The 20,421-nt window shown below is 46.3% G+C and overlaps 1 protein-coding gene across 1 annotated transcript in view; it reads left to right on the plus strand.

The window, feature by feature from the left end:
• Positions 1-18,559, plus strand: part of LOC311112049 (ubiquitin carboxyl-terminal hydrolase MINDY-3-like) — a 39,491-nt gene extending 20,932 nt beyond the window's left edge. The window contains exons 11-15 of the mRNA XM_084155026.1: positions 2,548-2,620; positions 6,424-6,499; positions 16,362-16,449; positions 17,224-17,295; positions 17,400-18,559. Coding sequence (XP_084011152.1) covers positions 2,548-2,620; positions 6,424-6,499; positions 16,362-16,449; positions 17,224-17,295; positions 17,400-17,549 — 459 coding nt within the window. The 3' untranslated portion in view covers positions 17,550-18,559. The remainder of the gene's footprint in view (positions 1-2,547; positions 2,621-6,423; positions 6,500-16,361; positions 16,450-17,223; positions 17,296-17,399) is intronic.
• The last annotated feature ends 1,862 nt before the right edge of the window (positions 18,560-20,421 follow it).

Below are 20,421 nucleotides of genomic sequence, written 5' to 3' on the forward strand. Positions count from 1 at the left end.
CTCAATAAATGCGGCCTCAAGGTATGTGGTTTCCAGTTTGCATAAAGTCCAGTGTAGTTCCTTGAGGGCCGTCGTGGTATCGGCTTGAGGGGGAATATACACGGCTGTGACTATAACCGAAGAGAATTCTCTTGGGAGGTAATACGGTCGGCATTTGATTGTGAGGTATTCTAGGTCGGGTGAACAAAAGGACTTGAGTTTCTGTATGTTATCACAATCACACCATGAGTAGTTAATCATGAAACATACACCACCGCTTTTCTTCTTCCCGGAGAGTTCTTTATTCCTGTCTGCGCGATGTACTGAGAACCCAGCTGGCTGTATGGACGTGGACAGTATATCCAGAGAGAGACATGATCCCGTCTGCTTGTTTTAGTCGATTACAAAACTACATTTAAGGAAAGGACAGCACGTCTAAAGATTACTTTTCAACATTGCCTGCTCCCTAGCGTTCTCACTACTTAGAAAAACGTAATATTGTATTGCTTCCCTCTCCCCTTTTCATGACGATGCTAGCAGCCACTTGAGTGAGTGCTAGCTACCTACCGACCGGAACATTAAGCTAGCCAAGACAACAACACAAACAGACTATACAGCCACAAGTAGTGAGTGGAGTTACAAACGGACTATACTAAACAAGTTAAATGTCTTACCTGAAATGAAATGTTTTCCACATGCATAGCTACGTGTAGCCTACTTGGACACCGCGTCCCCACATTTCCCAGTCTCCCACACCAGATAGCCTGAAGACATTTAAGGGCTCTTCTCGCAGGCTCTATTTCCCTACATGTGAGCATTGCGAACCATAGGTCTGGAGTTTTGACCTGGCTACATGTACATTGAACAAAACAGCAGCTTTTCGGCATGTTCTGTTATTTCTGTATAACAAAAAATCGACGACGAAGTTGCCTCTTTTACAATGGGGGTGAATGAGAAAGAATGTTTGTTTTCCCGCAATTTGTGGGCGTGGTCGAGGGGAATTCCATATTATTACGTGAATACCGACTGGGACTATCTCCTGTTGTCTACCCCTCTCCTGCCTCTCTCATATCCTGTTTCTACAAGGTTCCAGCGCTGTGTTATTACCTTCAGATATAACTCTTCCTGAGTCTTAACCCTCACTGCTAGAGGAGAGTATATGAGTTAACCCCGTCTCTATAGCTGGGTTATACTGTTTGTCACACATACACACTCCCTTCAGCAGCCTCCTCCTCAGTAAATTACGTTCATGTAAACTGTAAGGGCAGTTAACCCCCTGACCATTCATTAACCCTTAACACACTCACGTCTGACTCCTTGTCTTATCTATCTGGATGAAGAATGGACTGTTTGATTTATAGAGATACTTAAACCAACAAATCTAACCATTCTGCACCCCAGCTGCTCTGACAGGGAAAAATGTGTGTGTGCGCGCTCCTCCCTACCAGCTGGGGGTCTTCTCCTCTTGATGTCTCTTTCTCCCCAACTCTTCCCCTGATCTCTCTTCCCCTGATCTCTCTTCCTCTGTCCATCTCTCTTCCTGTGTCCATCTCTCGCTCTCTCTCCAGCTCTCTCTCTGTGACCCCTCAGGACAGTAATATGTCTCAGTGATACCCTATAACCTACCGTCTCATCTGAGCTCCTACTTTAATAAAGGCTGGCTGAAAGAGATGTGCTCAGTTTATTTGCTCTTCGCTGAGTGTGTTTGTATAGTATGCCACTGTAGTAAACATACTCCAGTTCAGTGGATGCAGCCAGTGTCATTAATACTAGGCTACCCACGGTGTGTGTTTGCGTTTGCAGTTTGGTTCCCAGCCTGTCAAAACTGTCATATTTCACTATGAAACTTAAGGGGGTACAGAGTTAGAGGGTGAAGGAGTGATGAATCCAGAGATCGGGACTAACCCCCCTCATCTCAACACACACACACACACACACACACACACACACACACACACACACACTGTCCCATCTCTGTGAAATCTGTCTCTCCTTATTTCTCCTCCGAGTCCCCCTGGCAACGTCACTCTGAGTCAGCAAACAACTATAACTCTCTGTGTGAGCGCCTGATTGGCTGATTTGTGTGTTTTGAGTGAAAACAAAACGTCTGGTTTTATCTGCAGATCAGCTAATAACCCAACAGAGCCTGATGATTATGATAGTCCGTACGTACGTACGTACACACACACGCGCGCACAAGCACTGACATTCACACGCTAGCTTACACACACACACACGCACTCCTTAGAGCCAGTGTAGGATACAGTACTGCTGGGAGCCTTTGTCTGTTCCTTCTCCAGTTTCAGATTATCAGAAAAGTTACATGGCCTGTGTGTGTTACATTTTCTACATGTTTCCAGGGTCTCCCGGGGGGGTGTTGTAATCTTTTAATTCTTGACCTATTATGTGATCTCTGTGTGTCTCGGTCTACACAACATCATCTCTCTCGCTCTCTCTTTCTCTTGGGGTTTTCTGGAGAATTGGAAGCTTGTCTAATTTCTGTGTTTAGACTATAAGATAATGTTGAGATATCTGACAGATATGTCCCTCTCTCTCTTGCCTTTGTAGGAGATGTGTCTGGTGGCTCCTGAGTCTCCGTCTGAACAGGCCAGGAGAGTCTTCCAAACCTTCGACCCAGAAGGTAATACTGTTCAATGATAGTATCTAGGGTTGGGCGGTATCCAGATTTTCATACTGTTTCTGTACCATACCGGGGTATACGGTTTTACCGGAAGTGCACACGGGGCGCTATTAAAATAAAAACGCACAAAACAATTTAGGCAACAGGGATCCTGATCCAGGAGGGGATGGAATGTCTCTGCTGTAACCAAGAAGCTTGAGCTTGACACTTAGCTAGCAAGTTAGCAAACTAAATGCATAGCTGGAGCCCTGAGCTGGATATAATTTAATAGAAATATCTTAGTTTTCTTATAGTTATACTTATAGTTATAAGCAGTGGCGTAGCATGCACCCTCGCAGACACCGGTTTATAAAAAGAAAAGAAAAATGGTATTGAATGTCATACCATCTGTATTTCGAAATGTACGGTATAAACAGTATATCGCCTCTTTCTCACACACACACACACCAATACACAAATAGCTGGACATGTTATCTTTTCTCCTCTCTCCTTCCTGGTAGTGCATGTGCCTGTATAACCTCCCACCCCTATCTTCTCATCCTCTCTTCTCTTCATCCTCTGAGCGGGGGTCCTCTCTCGTCTCATCTCTGCTGTTGTTGTTTTGGGGTTAGTGTGTGTGTCCGGCCACCCCAATCCCCACACAGCTGAGTCAACCTGCTCCCATCCTCTTCTTCCTCCTTTTGGGGTGACCTGGGGGGAAAGGCAAGGATAGAGTGATAGAGAGAAGGAAGAATATTTGATGTGATGGGAGAGAGAAGGGCAACCAGCTCTCAGTCTAACGTCAGAATTAGACATTCACCCACGTTTCTCAAGCATCAAATTTAGAAGTTGTTCCAAACGTCACATTTCGAAGTGTTTAAAGTTCAGGCATTAACTTGGTTATGATTTGGGACAGGCGAATAAAAAAAAAAAAGCAAAAGCAACTTTCTATCGCTGGATTCGAACTTGAAACCTTTGGAATCAGAGGCAGATGCTTACACCCATCCGCCACCCTGTCCACAACGCCCTATGGGCCAGTAACCGAAAGGTTGCTGGATCAAATCCCAGAGCGGACAAGGTCAAAATCTGTTGTTCTGCCCCTGAGCAAGGCAGTTAACCCACTGTTCCCCGAGCGCCAATACAGAGCGCCGATGACGTGGATGTCGATTAACGGAGCCCACCGCACCTCTCTGATTCAGAGGTGTTGGGTTAAATGCGGAAGACACATTTCAGATGGAGAGGAGAGGAGAGGGATACACTACATTGCCAAAAGTATGCTTGCTTCCATTCAGCCACAAGCGCATTAGTGAGGACGGGCACTGATGTTGGGCGATTAGGCCTGGCTCGCAGTCGTAAATCATCCCAGAGGTGTTCGATGGGGTTGAGGTCAGGGCTCTGTGCAGGCCAGTCAAGTTCTTCCACACCGATCTCAACAAACTATTTCTGTATGGACCTCGCTTTGTGCACAGGTGCATTGTCATGCTGAAACTGGAAAGAGCCTTCCCCAAACTGTTGCCACAAAGTTGGAAGCACAGAATCGTCTAGAATGTCATTGTATGCTGTAGTGTTAAGATTTCCCTTCACTGGAACTAAGGGGCCTAGCCCGAACCATAAAATAACTGCCCCAGACCATTATTCCTCCTCCACCAAACTTTACAGTTGGCACTATGCATTGGGGCAGGTAGCGATCTCCTGGCATCCGCCAAACCCAGATTAATCTTTCGGACTGCCAGATGGTGAAGCATGATTCATCACTCCAGAGAACACGTTTCCACATCTCCAGAGTCCAATGGCGGCAAGCTTTACACCACTCCAGCCAACGCTTGCCATTGTGCATGGTGATCTTAGGCTTGTGTGCGGCTGCTCGGCCATGGAAACCCATTTCATGAAGCTCCCGACAAACTGTTCTTGTGCTGACGTTGCTTCCAGAGGCAGTTTGGAACTCAGTATTGAGTGTTGCCACCGAGGACAGGCTATTTTTACGTGCTTCAGCACTCGGCGGTCCCGTTCTGTGAGCTTGTGAGCTACCACTTCGCAGCTGAGCCGTTGTTGCTCCTAGACTTTTCCACTTCACAATAACAGCACTTACAGTTGACCGGGGCAACTCTAGCAGAGCAGAAATTTGACGAATTGACTTCTTGGAAAGGTGGCAACCTATGACGGTGCCACGTTGAAAGTCACTGAGCTCTTCAGTAAGGCCATTCTACTGGCAATGTTTGTCTATGGAGATTGCATGGCAGTGTGCTCGATTTTATACACCTGTCAGCAACGGGTGTGGCTGAAGTAGCCAAATCCACTAATATGAAGGGGTGTCCACATACTTTTGTATGTATGTGTAGTGTATGTATGGAGAGATGAGGTTACAGACTCATGATGCATGTTGCTGGAGTGTGTGTGTGTGTGTGTGTGTGTTCAGCTGAAGACTGATAAGGTCACCAAAGTCACACACCCCATGGACCAGACTTGCACAGACACATTTGTGTGTTTGTCGCTGTCTTTGATGTCCGTCTTTAGTGAGTGCTCCTGTGTGTGTGTGTGTGTGTGTGTGTGTGTGTGTGTGTTCCAGCAGGAATTGAAGCGTAATCTTTTCTGACGCAGTAAACAACATTCCTCCGTTTCGGGTTTATAAGAACAATATGCCTCTTAGCGTGGCTGAGGGTGTGTGTGCGCCTGTGTGTGTTGAATTTTCTAACAAAGTGAGCCTCACCAGCGGAGAGTAGTCTAGTCTGTTCTGGTCGCCTCCACACCAAATATGAAGTAAACACACTGACCCATTCAGACCAGAGAGGGATCAAGAGAGGGAGAAACAGAGAGAGAAATTGATAGGTCTGTCTGCGCTGAGATCCGTTTCTGCTGTTTCGTGACATTTTTCATGTATGCCATATGGATGTTTATACACACACACTAGAACCAGCAGAGTTGAGAGCAGTGTCAAAGCCCTATAAATCTGCCAGTGTCACATCTAGAGTCGGCCCAGTTCACTGTGTTATAGAAGAGAGGCGCCAGGTTGTACACACATCCCACGTGCACGCAATAATTTACATTTACATTTTAGTCATTTAGCAGACGCTCTTATCCAGAGCGACTTACAGTTAGTGAGTGCATACATTTTACACACACAGGTCTCTCATGCACGCAATAACATACACACACACAGGTCTCGCATGCACGCAATAACATACACACACACACAGGTCTCGCATGCAATAACATACACACACACAGGTCTCGCATGCAATAACATACATACACACACACACGTAGGTCTCACATGCACGCAATAACATACACACACAGGTCTCGCACGCATGCAATAAAACACAGCTTCGTTAGTGTTCCACACAGAATTTGAAACCTAGGGTAAAGCTATGACTCAGCTGTAGTCCTTCCCAATGTACAACACACACATACTGTACCCATGTATGCGTGCACGCACACACACACACACTCATATGTTAGTGTTTAAAGTAGATGGGTAGGACATGCACACACACATGTACACACGTGGTAGTGTTTAAAGCTGGTCCTCTCAGGTAGAGAAGTCATAGCTGAGGAATGTAGGTCAGACAGAGGAGAGGACAAGGCCGGCATTCGTGCTTTTGCGCGCGTGTGTGTGATGAGTTACTGTACCTCAGATAGCACAGTGTAAACGGTGTGAGGGAAAGTGAAGGCACTCTCTCCAGCTCACCTCTTTGATCATGACTCCCAGAATCATGACTCCCAGAAAACAAACACACAGAATTGCTGAGGAATCTGAGGCCTGTCTCCTTGCTGTGTTTGGACTAAAATGATCTGAGAAATATTCTCTCTTTCTCTCCCTCTAGATAACGGCTTTATTCCAGACTCTCTGTTGGAGGAGGTGATGAAGGCACTAGACCTCGTCTCAGAACCCGAATACTAGTAAGTGTGTGTGTGTGCTCTTGTCCAGTGCCAGTTCCAGCCGCCTTAGCTCATGTTTCACTGCTGCTGGGTAAAGAGCAGAGAGAACACAGGCAGAACCAGAGAGAAAGAACACTAAACGTGCAGAGGGAGCGAGAAAGAGGGCAGGGGAGGATGGAGGGGGGCATTAACTACTAGCAGGAAGACTGAGAGGAAATGCTTTAAAGTGCTTCTTCAAACAAGGTTCTGGTTATCCCCGCCTTAAGGTCAGCCCAGATCACACAGTCATCAGCTGACCTGACCACACCAACCTGGACAGCTTTCACACTGTGGGGACAAGACTGAACAGTTCAAGTTACAATGGCAGAAACGTTAGCTGTTTGCTGAATATAACCATGTTTCTTAGAAAAGACAAGCCGAACACTCTGCGGCTCCGATGCAATACATTTAACGAATGTTTCGACAGCTATGCTGCCTTCATCAGGGTTTCATCTATAATCATGTTTCTAACTAGCTGGATAAGTAAATGTGTTTGTTTGTTTAAAAATGTGCGACTGATGAGGATGTGTGTGTCACAAGTTCCCCACATAAACAAACACTAAACAGCAGGATGTAATTGAGGGTTTAGAGTGGGGAATAAGTCAATTCAAAGGGCTTTATTGGCATGGGAAACATGTTTACATTGCCAAAGCAAGTGGAATAGATAATAAACAAAAGTGAAATAAACATTGGCAGTAGAATGGCCTTACTGATGAGCTCAGTGACTTTCAATGTGGCACCGTCATAGGATGCCACCTTTCCAACAAGTCAGTCCGTCAAATTTCTACCTTGCTAGAGCTGCCCCGGTCAACTGTAAGTGCTGTTATTGTGAAGTGGAAATGTCTAGGAGCAACAACGGCTCAGCCGCGAAGTGGTAGGCTACACAAGCTCACAGAACGGGACCGCCGAGTGCTGAAGGGCATAACGTGTAAAAATTGTCTGTCCTCGGTTGCAACACTCACTACTGAGTTCCAAACTAGCTCTGGAAGCAACGTCAGCACAATAACTGTTCGTCGGATCACCTAAGATCCCCATGCGCAATGCCACGCGTCGGCTGGAGTGGTGTAAAGCTCGCCGCCATTGGACTCTGGCGCAGTGGAAACGCGTTCTCAGGACGGGTGACTCACGAATCACCATCTGTCAGTCCGACAGACAAATCTGGTTTTGGCGGATGCCAAGAGAATGCTACCTGCCCCAATGCATAGTGCCAACTGTAAAGTTGGGTGGAGGAGGAATAATGGTCTGGGGTTGTTTTTCATGGTTCGGGCTAGGCCCCTTAGTTCCAGTGAAGGGAAATCTTAAGGCTACAGCATGACAATGCCCCCGTTCACAAAGCAAGGTCGATACAGATGGTTTGTCGAGATCTGTGTGGAAGAACTTGACTGGCCTGCACAGAGCCCTGACCTCAACCCCATCGAACACCTTTGGGATTAATTGGAACGCCGACTGCGAACCAGGCCTAATCGCCCAACATCAGTGCCCAACCTCATTATGTTCTTGTGGCTGAATGGAAGCAAGTCCCCGCAGCAATGTTCCAACATCTAGTGGAAAGCCTTCCCCAGAAGAGTGGGGCTGTTATAGCAGCAAAGGGGGGGGCCAACTCCATATTAATGCCCATGATTTTGGAATGAGATGTTCGACAAGCAGGTGTCCACATACTTTTGGTCGTGTAGTTTGTATTTACAATGGTGCTTCACTGGTTGCCGTTTTCTTGTGGCAACAGGTCACAAATCTTGCTGCTGTGATGGCACACTGTGGTATTTCACCTAATAGATATGGGAGTTTATCAAAATTGATTTGTTTTTAAATTCTTTGTGGGCCTGTGTAATCTGAGGGAAATATGTGTCTCTAATATGGTCATACATTTGGCAGGAGAACAGAACCGTTATTTTAAAAGCATGAGAACCGGTTAATAACATTATTTTACTTTCCAGGCATTTTTTTCTAGTCCCACAACAAAACGCCTATTCAAAGCCCTCTGTCACTCAGAAACGTATTCCAGTGTCTGCATGCAAGCTGAAAATCTTTGCCTGTGCGTGTTTAGGCTACCTGCCCCTCCCCCTCTGAAGCATAGGCTACTGACTGTAGCCTACTGGCGTTACATTGGCGCTTGATTCAGAAGATAGGGAGAGATCTTTAATTAGCTAGAGAAGAATGGATTAACTTATTCAATGCTAGTTAAGGATACTATAGGCCTAGTTATCACGTTTTTCACGTTGGATTTATTAACTACAAAATTGTAAGACGTGTTTTTAATTCTGGTGCCGCTCTGCACACACAAGCTTGTTAGCTAGCTAGCTCAAAGGACATTTGAAGTTCCTCCATAGAAGCCACTCCTCCTAGGTATAATTCTGTGGACCTAATTCATATAATGCATGTCATAGCACAAGATGCCCAGTGCTTCAAGCCTCATCCTCAACCCTCTCTCGCTCTCTCCCCACCCGCAAAATGTAATTTGCATCTTGCGCCATAGGCTACACTTGTCTGTCCATCACGCATCTAAACAACTAGGTTGCCTGCTCTATCCGCACTGATTGGTGAAGTAATTTAATGAGTGAAATGTAAAAAATGGTTGATTTTTCACAGGTTAAAAAAGGAACAGAAAGGAACAATATACTTTTTTTGTTGTTCAAACCGGTTCAGAACTTTATTTTGCTGGTCGGGACAGTGGAATTAAATGAAGAAAATAGTGGTTCTGTTCAGAACGAAACAATTGGAAAATAATTTAGGTTCCAACCCCTGCTGGCAACTGGACCTTTTTCTTTCTCACAATTTTTGTCTTACTGAGATTCACTGTCAAGGAGGCTTGGTAAGGTATACCGGGGTATTTGGAAATAGCCATGGGATGGTATTTCAGTACTATCAATACTGTTGAAACTTTATTTGAAGTTTTTTTTTATACATTTGAATATTTGTAGCTACTTTTTGAGTAAATACCTGCAGTCAACTTGTGCGACTCGTCAGGGGATAAAGATCGCGTTCTTCATTTCAGCTGTCACATAATTTTTAAATGTAAAGCTTTACCGGTAGTCCCCAGTCACGTAGTGTTTGTTTACAAGCACACAACGATGAGAGACCGGAGCTGTTGTGCAGTACGTGCCATGTGATCTAGTTACTGTATGGAATTCACTACTAAATGTTTGCCAACTTAGATATCTTAAAGCTATTTAAGTTAACTATCTAAAATGTGCTAAATGCTCTGTAGTTGTGCATTTAGTTTGCTAATTTAGTAGCTAGTTAGCTATCTAGCTAAGTTATTAGCTTCTTCCAAAATCAAGCTTTCGCTTGGTAACAGCAGAGAATACCCTCCTGGATCAAGAGCCTTTCTGTCTAATATTAGTTTTTTTCGTGAGGCAAACTGTGAGTAGAATTTTAGTTGTATAACTTTATGAGCTGGGATGTCTGTCCTGCAAATAGTTCAAATCAGAGACTGCATAAAATGTTTGCAATGCGCTCGTTAGCATTTTGTTAGCATTCTCTATGGGATTTTACATTTACTTGTTAGCATTGCTAACCTTCGGATTACAGTGGGGTTTGAAAATAGTGCCCCTTGTGTTCAGTGCTGGTATTACCGAATATCCTGGGATGGCACAAGGTCGGTATGACAATCTGGATACCTCCCAAGCCTACTGTCAGGGCCCAGGTCTGACAGAATCTGTGCAGAAGATCTAGGTGCTGCTGTAGGCTCTCCTTGGTTGGGGACAGAAGCACCAGATCATCAGCAAACTATAGACATTTGACTTCAGATTGTAGTAGGGTGAGGCCGGGTGCTGCAGACTGTTCTAGTGCCCTCGTTGATGTATACACGGAGTGTACAAAACATTAAGAACACCTTCCTAATATTGCGTTGCAGCCCCCCTCCCCCTCCCCCCCTTTTGAACTCAGAAAAGAAAAGCCTCAATTTGTCGGGGCATGGACTCTAAAAGGTGTCAAGTGTTCCACAGGCCCATGTCGACTCCAATGCTTCCCACAGTTGTCAAGTTGGCTGGATGTCCTTTGGGTGGTTGACCATTCTTGATACACACGGGAAACCGTTGAGCGTGAAAAACCCTGCAGCGTCGCAGTTCTTGACACAAACCGGTACGCCTGGCACCTATTGCCATACCTCGTTCAAAGGAACTTAATTATTTTGTCTTCCCCATTCACCCTCTAAAAAGGGGGGGAGGGGGAGGGGGGCTGCAACGCAATATTAGGAAGGTGTTCTTAATGTTTTGTACACTCCGTGTATACATCAACGAGGGCACTAGAACAGTCTGCAGCACCCGGCCTCACCCTACTACAATCTGAAGTCAAATGTCTATAGTTTGCTGATGATCTGGTGCTTCTGTCCCCAACCAAGGAGAGCCTACAGCAGCACCTAGATCTTCTGCACAGATTCTGTCAGACCTGGGCCCTGACAGTAGGCTTGGGAGGTATCCAGATTGTCATACCGACCTTGTGCCATCCCAGGATATTCGGTGAACTTCTTGAACTTCTTTGAGGAAAAGATCATGACCATTAGAAAGCAAATTACGGACTCCTCTTTGAATCTGCGTATTCCTCCAGGGCTTAGCTGTCCTGGATCTGCACAGCTCTGCGAGGGCCTGGGATCGGGAGAGACACTTAAGTGTTTTAGTACTATATCTCTTGACACAATGATGAAAATAATCATGGCCTCTAAACCTTCAAGCTGCATACTGGATCCTATTCCTACTAAACTGCTGAAGGAGCTGCTTCCTGTGCTTGGCCCTCCTATGTTGAACATAATAAACAGCTCTCTATCCACCGGATGTGTACCAAACTCACTAAAAGTGGCAGTGATAAAGCCTCTCTTGAAAAAGCCAAACCTTGACCCGGAAAATATAAAAAACTATCGGCCTATATCGAATCTTCCATTCCTCTCAAAAATTTTAGAAAAAGCTGTTGCGCAGCAACTCACTGCCTTTCTGAAGACAAACAATGTATACGAAATGCTTCAGTCTGGTTTTAGACCCCATCATAGCACTGAGACTGCACTTGTGAAGGTGGTAAATGACCTTTTAATGGCGTCAGACCGAGGCTCTGCATCTGTCCTCGTGCTACTAGACCTTAGTGCTGCCTTTGACACCATCGATCACCACATTCTTTTGGAGAGACTGGAAACCCAAATTGGTCTACACGGACAAGTTCTGGCCTGGTTTAGATCCTACCTGTCGGAAAGATATCAGTTTGTCTCTGTGAATGGTCTGTCCTCCGACAAATCAACTGTACATTTCGGTGTTCCTCAAGGTTCCGTTTTAGGACCACTATTGTTTTCACTATATATTTTACCTCTTGGGGATGTTATTCGAAAACATAATGTTAACTTTCACTGCTATGCGGATGACACACAGCTGTACATTTCAATGAAGCATGGTGAAGCCCCAAAATTGCCCTCGCTAGAAGCCTGTGTTTCAGACATAAGGAAGTGGATGGCTGAAAACTTTTTACTTTTAAACTCGGACAAAACAGAGATGCTTGTTCTAGGTCCCAAGAAACAAAGAGATCTTCTGTTAAATCTGACAATTCATCTTGATGGTTGTAAAGTCGTCTCAAATAAAACTGTGAAGGACCTAGGCGTTACTCTTGACCCTGATCTCTCTTTTGACGAACATATCAAGACTGTTTCAAGGACAGCTTTTTTCCATCTACGTAACATTGCAAAAATCAGAAATTTTCTGTCCAAAAATGATGCAGAAAAATTAATCCATGCATTTGTTACTTCTAGGTTAGACTACTGCAATGCTCTATTTTCCGGCTACCCGGATAAAGCACTAAATAAACTTCAGTTAGTGCTAAATACGGCTGCTAGAATCCTGACTAGAACCAAGAAATTTGATCATATTACTCCAGTGCTAGCTTCCCTACACTGGCTTCCTGTTAAGGCAAGGGCTGATTTCAAGGTTTTACTGTTAACCTATAAAGCGTTACATGGGCTTGCTCCTACCTATCTTTCCGAGTTGGTCCTGCCGTACATACCAATACGTACGCTACGGTCACAAGACGCAGGCCTCCTAATTGTCCCTAGAATTTCTAAGCAAACAGCGGGAGGCAGGGCTTTCTCCTATAGATCTCCATTTTTATGGAACAGTCTGCCTACCCATGTGAGAGACGCAGACTCGGTCTCAACCTTTAAGTCTTTACTGAAGACTTATCTCTTCAGTAGGTCATATGATTGAGTGTAGTCTGGCCCAGGAGTGTGAAGGTGAACGGAAAGGCTGGAGCAACGAACAGCCCTTGCTGTCTCTGCCAGGCCGGTTCCCCTCTCCACTGGGGTTCTCTGCCTCTAACCCTGTTGCAGGGGCTGAGTCACTGGCTTGCTGGTGCTCTTTCATGCCGTCCCTGGGAGGGGTGCGTCACTTGAGTGGGTTGAGTTACTGACGTGATCTTCCTGTCTGGGTTGGCGCCCCCCCCTTGGTTTGTGCTGTGGTGGAGACCTCTGTGGGCTATACTCGGCCTTGTCTCAGGATTGTAAGTTGGTGGTTGGGGATATCCCTCTAGTGGTGCGGGGGCTGTGCTTTGGCGGAGTGGGTGGGGTTATATCCTTCCTGTTTGGCCCTGTCCGGGGGTTTCTTCGGATGGGGCCACAGTGTCTCCGGACCGCTCCTGTCTCAGCCTCCAGTATTTATGCTGCAGTAGTTTGTGTCGGGGGGCTGGGGTTAGTTGGTTATACCTGGAGTACTTCTCCTGTCTTATCCAGTGTCCTGTGTGAATTTAAGTATGCTCTCTCTAATTCTCTCGTTCTCTCTTTCTCTCTGAGAACCTGAGCCCTAGGACCATACGTCAGGACTACCGGGCATGATGACACCTTGCTGTCCCCAGTCCGCCTGGCCTTGCTGCTATTCCAGTTTCAACTGTTCTGCCTGCGGCTACGAAACCCCTACCTGTCCCAGACCTGCTGTTTTCAACTCTTAATGATCGGCTATGAAAAGCCAACTGAGAGACCTGAGCCCTAGGACCATACGTCGGGACTACCGGCCGTGGTGACTCCTTGCTGTCCCCAGTCCGCCTGGCCTTGCTGCTATTCCAGTTTCAACTGTTCTGCCTGCGGTTATGGAACCCCTACCTGTCCCAGACCTGCTGTTTTAAACTCTAATGATCGGCTATGAAAAGCCAACTGAGATTTATTCCTGATTATTATTTGACCATGCTTGTCACTTATGAACATTTTTGAACATCTTGGCATGGTTCTGTTATAATCTCCACCCGGCACAGCCAGAAGAGGACTGGCCACCCCTCATAGCCTGGTTCCTCTCTAGGTTTCTTCCTAGGTTTTGCCTTTCTAGGGAGTTTTTCCTAGCCACCGTGCTTCTACACCTGCATTACTAGCTGTTTGGGGTTTTAGGCTGGGTTTCTGTACAGCACTTCGAGATATTAGCTGATGTAAGAAGGGCTATATAAAATAAAATTGATTGAAATTGATAAAACAAACATACACAATCCATGTCTGAAATGTTCTCGATGCTTAAAAATCCTCCTTTAACCGGTCTCCTCCCCTTCATCTACACTGATTTGAAATGGATTTAACAAGTGACATCAATAAGGGATCATAGCTTTCACCTGGTCAGTCTGTCATGGAAAGAGCATAATGGTTTGTATACTCGGTGTATGTTGGAGGGTGGGGCTCAAGCTGCATCACTGTCTCACCCCACGGCCCTGAGGAAAGAAATCTGTGTTTTTTTGCAATTTTAACTGCACACTTGTTTGTGTACATGGATTTTATAATGTTGAATGTCCCCCCCCCCCCAACACTGCTTTCTATCAATTTATATAGCAGACCCTCATGACAAATTAAGTCAAAAGCTTTTTTGAAATCAACAAAGCATGATAATACTTTGCTTTCTGTTTGTTTGTTTGTCAATTAGGGTGTCTAGGGTGAATACCTGGTCTGTCGTAGGGTAACTTTGTAAAAAGCCAATTGGACATTTGCTCAGGACGTTGTTTTCACAGAGGAAATGTAGGAGTCTGCTGTTAATGATAATGCAGAGGATTATTTCCCTGACTGCAACATCAGATGACACACACACACAGTGTAACTGGGTTATCAGCCTCTGTGTCTGGGCATGTAACACTCCTCTTATTTCTGCCTTAAAAGGGAAACGTGTCTCTTTTTTATCACTGGAATAAGAATAATATTACTGCTCTAACACACAGGAATGTCTAGTGGTATATTTAGTATCACAGCACTATTTCTGCACACATACACACACCAGAACTCCTCATCATCAGATGAGGTTATCGTGCATTTCTCCAGGGTTCGCTTTCTTACACAATCTTTTAGACATTACATATTTATACCTCACCGACAGCCCTTCTCACTACCACGCCCTCCCTCCTCACCTCCACCCCTTTGCCCTCCCTCCTCACCGCCACCCCTTTTCCCTCCCTCCTCACCTCCACCCCTTTGCCCTCCCTCCTCACCTCCACCCCTTTGCCCTCCCTCCTCACCTCCACCCCTTTGCCCTCCCTCCTCACCTCCACCCCTTTGCCCTCCCTCCTCACCTCCACCCCTTTGCCCTCCCTCCTCACCTCCACCCCTTTGCCCTCCCTCCTCACCTCCACCCCTCGCCCTCCCTCCTCACCTCCACCCCTTTGCCCTCCCTCCTCACCTCCACCTCTCGCCCTCCCTCCTCACCTCCACCTCTCGCCCTCCCTCCTCACCTCCACCCCTTTGCCCTCCCTCCTCACCTCCACCCCTTTGCCCTCCCTCCTCACCTCCACCCCTCGCCCTCCCTCCTCACCTCCACCCCTTTGCCCTCCCTCCTCACCTCCACCCCTTTGCCCTCCCTCCTCACCTCTACCCCTTCTCTTCACCTCCACCCCTCGCCCTCCCTCCTCACCTGCACCCCTTCTCCTCACCTCCACCCCTTCTCCTCTCTTCACATCCACCCCTCGCCCTCCCTCCTCACCTCCACCCCTCGCCCTCCCTCCTCACCTCCACCCCTCGCCCTCCCTCCTCACCTGCACCCCTTCTCCTCACCTCCACCCCTTCTCCTCTCTTCACATCCACCCCTCGCCCTCCCTCCTCACCTCCACCCCTCGCCCTCCCTCCTCACCTCCACCCCTCGCCCTCCCTCCTCACCTTCACCCCTTCTCCTCACCTCCACCCCTTCTCCTCTCTTCACATCTCGCCCTCCCTCCTCACCTCCACCCCTCGCCCTCCCTCCTCACCTCAACCCCTCGCCCTCCCTCCTCACCTTCACCCCTTCTCCTCACCTCCACGCCTTCTCCTCTCTTCACATCTACCCCTCGCCCTCCCCCTTCACCTCCACCCCTCGCCCTCCCTCCTCACCTCAACCCCTCCCTCCTCACTTCCACCCCTTCTCCTCTCACCTCACCCCCTCCTCACCACTCCTTCCCCCCCTCCTCACCTCCACCCTTTCCCTTCCTCTATCTCTCTCCCAATGTCCCTTCTCACTACCCCATTTCTCTCCTCCTTCTCTCCCTCCAGTGGACGCAAGTTTTATCATTGCTTTAAAACGGGGCCAATTTAGGATTTCTGAAGAATTGGAGGCATGTCTCATTGCTGTGCTTAGACTATACTGCCCTACCAAGCAAAATGGCAGTAACTGCTCATAGCGTGGAACTGAGAAAAATTTATTTTATTTACCTTGGTTTCACAGTAACCTTATGTTACTGCTAATATTACCCCCATTTTCTCCAAAACACAATACAATAGAGGCAGGATACCACATGATTAAGCATGTATTTAATGTATTTAATGTAGCAAAAATGCCTTTTTGCTTGGTAGGCCAGTATAAGATCATGTTGAAATGTCTGACAAACTTAACTATTTCCTCTCTCCCTCCTTCCCTTTCTCTCTCTCCCTCCCTCGCTCCCTCTCCAGTGTGAGTCTGATGAAGAGTAAGTTGGATCCAGAGGGCTTGGGGATCGTGCTGCTGGCTCCGTTCCTCCTGGAGTTCTTCCCTGATCAGGTAACTGAAGAGGAGCTGATATACTTCAAAGCTGAAGCAACATCCATAAAACATACTGCTAAGACAAATGAATGAAAAATATATTTGGTGTATGCGTGTACATGAGCGCTTCCGTTTTGTTGGTGGCTTGTGGCTGACGATGGATATGAATTTGTTGAGTCAAAACTTTTACAGCAATGCAATGGTGACCGTAATGTATAAATATATATTTACACAAACCCCTGTTCAGACAGGGACTCGGTGGCAGGGAACCATGGCTTTAGAGTGGGGGAGCAGGAGGCAAAGAGAAAGAAGGGTGGGGTGGGGGAACAGAGAGAAGAGCGGGAAGTGTGTTAAAGTGATCAGGGCTTCAGGGACTCACCAGAGGAATGGCCCTCGGCCACAAAGAAATTATACTGCCATTAGCCAACTGGACACACAGACACAAAGACTGGGGTTATGGTTTCACGTAAACACACTCCAACAGTCTATTAGCATTCTGGAACATCCCGCCAAAGTGTTTGGCTCTGTCATTATTGACTGGTTTCTAATATAGGCTGTTCTGTGGGATTGGGGTTAGGGTTTCACAAATGCGCGCGCACACACACGTACGTGGGTTTGGGGTTATGGATAGGGTTTCAGGCTAAATATGCTGAATTGTCTGTGGGTTAGAGAATGTTCTCTAGTCAAACTGTGGGTTCCGATACACACATCTTCCAGAGCAGAGTCATCGACACACACACATCCCAGAGATTACTCCATGATTGTTAACTGGTGTATATTGTGTGTTTTCAGGATACTGGAATCCCAGACTCCTTCCCTGTCTACCACTACAATGGCCTGAAACAGTCCAACCACAACGAGAGGGTAAAATATACGCACACCTCTAAAACAGCCTGCAACTGTCACACCACTATGAGAATGTAAGGTGTGTGCATACTGACAGTGTGTGTGTTGTCTCTCTGTGTCAGGTGGAGTATGTGCAGGGTACAGCCCTGGTCCTGGGCTTTGAGGATCCCATGGTGAGGACAGACGACACTCCAGTGAAACGCTGCCTCCAGACCAAGTGGCCCTACATAGAACTGCTGTGGACTACTGAACGCTCTCCTTCACTTAACTAACTCACTGCTAGGGTGGTAGAGAACTGACTGATCCCTACAGGAAAGAAGGCCACAAAGACTGAGACACACACACACAGAGTACATGTACACCTCTGCACGCACACACACAGGAATTTGCTCACTTTCCTGGGCTGGACAAAAACACACAGAACATATAAGCCACTACAGACACTTGTTTACTGTTAATGCTGTTATGTTTTACATGACTGTAAATTGAGTCACAGGATGTTTTTGGTTTGTCGTAAAAAGCTGAATGACTTATTGTCACCCTATAGATTACTTGTCTCTGTTTTATGGTCCTCTGTAGCTCAATTGGTAGAGCATGGCGCTTGTAACGCCAGGGTAGTAGTGGGTTCGATCCCCGGGACCACCCATACCTAAAAATGTATGCACACATGACTGTAAGTCGCTTTGGATAAAAGCGTCTGCTAAATGGCATATTATTATACTCTGGGATATATTCACTTAAGAACTACATATAAAAGAGACAGCTGACCTCGTTGGATGTAAACCTGTAACTGAGTGACTGGATCTATGCTTCTGTAACACCCAGCTGTCTGACTGTTAAAGAGATAAACAACCAAAGCTTTCCGCAAGACATGCGCGCGCACACACACGCTCTCCTATTCTAACTACAGCTGAGTTAGTTTGACCTCTTAATACTGAGGCAGGGTATCCCTGACCCAGATTAGGTTTACTGCATTATCTCCATTGAAATATTCCAGGAGCAGCCTAAATCTGGGGCTGGGAAACTGGCCTCAAGGGTTGTCACAGGAGATTACAGTAAAAGGGTAACACACACACACACCCTGGTGTTTTCAGCATAAAGGGACCAATCACAGCAGAGATATGAAGAAATTCCTCCTGTTTAGTGGTTTGACCTGGAAGTAGAACCTTCGGCTGGTTTTACACGCGGAGCGACTTCTCTCTTCACATCAACACAGGAAGTGATATGGTATTCCATGTATTTTTTGCCACACCCCCCAAACTAATAAACAATTTTTTCTTCACTTCGTGTGTGTGTGGGCTTGTTCAACATTGCAGGCGACTGCCGACTGACTGATCTACACATCGCGTTGCATCATAGTCTCGCCTAACCATCTGTCTACTTGCATCATAAATACCTACTCATTGTTTGTAGATCAGTCAGTCACAATTTACCCACAATGCATCATGGATTTTAACAGAATGCACTCGCACACGGCCTGTGTGTATGTGCATACATGTGTCTGTCTAAGTGTGGTGTGTTATTGGAAAGGGGATATCTCTGTGTGTGTTTTTATTGGATGAGACTGGGAGAGCGAGAGGAGAAAACAACAACAGATGGTTGAAAAATTGAACGCACACTGAAACTGATACATATTAGAGCGCTTTTACCTGGTGAGGGACCATCATAACACAGGCCTGTGGCACACCAAAGAGAGGAGCACTACTCTTGTTCTAGTTCTCCCTCTGTGTGTGTATTCTTACCAGGTGATGAAGTTTCTAAGAATTGATATCCTGTTGAATGTCTAAAGTGTATTTCTTTTTCATTCTGTTCATCTTGGATTTACACGAAACAGTTGAGAAAGAACAGTCCACCTCTCTCTTTATATGTGTGTGTGTACACTGGGTTAAACTGTCCTTCACCTCTGAATGCCTGCACACGGCAAGCAGAAACATGCTCAAACACTTCGCATATGTGCTCTATGAGAATGGCAGGTACACAGGCACAGTACATTCTATGTTTGCATCTGTCTGTTGTTGGTGACCATGTGTGTGTGTGTGAGACCATATGCTGGTCTGTAATGTAATGAGCCACTATGGTTCCATCTGTCTCTGGAGTTCAACACTGACATACATTAGCAGGGATGGAGGGAAGGGGTAGATTGAGACAGAGAGAGAGGTACGGACAGCAAGAGGGGTGCAGAGAGAGGTAAGGAAAGAGATTGAGAACAGCAGGGGGAAAGAGAGGGAGGGCATGCGAGGGGGAGGGGTTAAGGAGAGTTGGGGAAACTTGTCTGTATTCACCATCTGGTAGGTCAAGGTTGCTCACTGTGACTCCCTCTCATCACCATGCAGCCTCAGATTCTGTAACACACACACCACACACACAACCCCGCCTGGTTCATATCACTTGTCTGAAAATAGGAAGAAGTTGTTTACAGTAACACAAAAACATACATTTCAGCCTAAGTACTTCATTTAGGTCCACAGCTAAATAAATTGTTAATAAGGTGATCATAAATGTTTGGACTCTGGTTTCTTTAACACAAATGGACATAAAGCATCTCCTAAACATGTTCCTCATAACAGCTGAGAAAGACCCGTACTCCAAAGCACACAGTCACAGTTTTACAGCGTACTATGACTATATGAGACTTGCAGTCTCTTGACAACAATTAAACATTCTAAAGTTCAGATGTAATTAAAACTCTCCTGATGGTGGTTAGGAGCAGACTGAGTTAATGCAGGAACACACACACACACACACACACACACACTAGAGGAGTGATGTGGTCATAGTGGAATGGTCTGGGGCGGCAGGTAGCTTAGTGGTTAAGAGCGTAGTGCCAGTAACCGAAAGGTCGCTGGTTCTAATCCCCGAGCCGACTAGGTGAAAAATCTGTCGATGTGCCCTTGAGCAAGGCACTTAACCCTAATTGCTCCTGTAAGTCGCTCTGGATAAGAGCGTCTGCTAAATAACTAAAATGTAAATGTAAATGTCTGCTTTGATAAGATTACACTTTAGATCTACAAGATGTAGGCTATGCAGGCAAGATGTCTAAAACACGCACACACACACACAAGTTGTGTCTGGATCAGAATAGGCTACGAGTGTATTTATAGCTTCACTTTTGGGAGAGAAAACCCATCACACACACACACACAC

The sequence above is a fragment of the Coregonus lavaretus genome (genome assembly GCF_964263955.1).
Source record: "Coregonus lavaretus genome assembly, chromosome: 3".
In the NCBI taxonomy this organism is placed as follows: Eukaryota; Metazoa; Chordata; class Actinopteri; order Salmoniformes; family Salmonidae; genus Coregonus; species Coregonus lavaretus.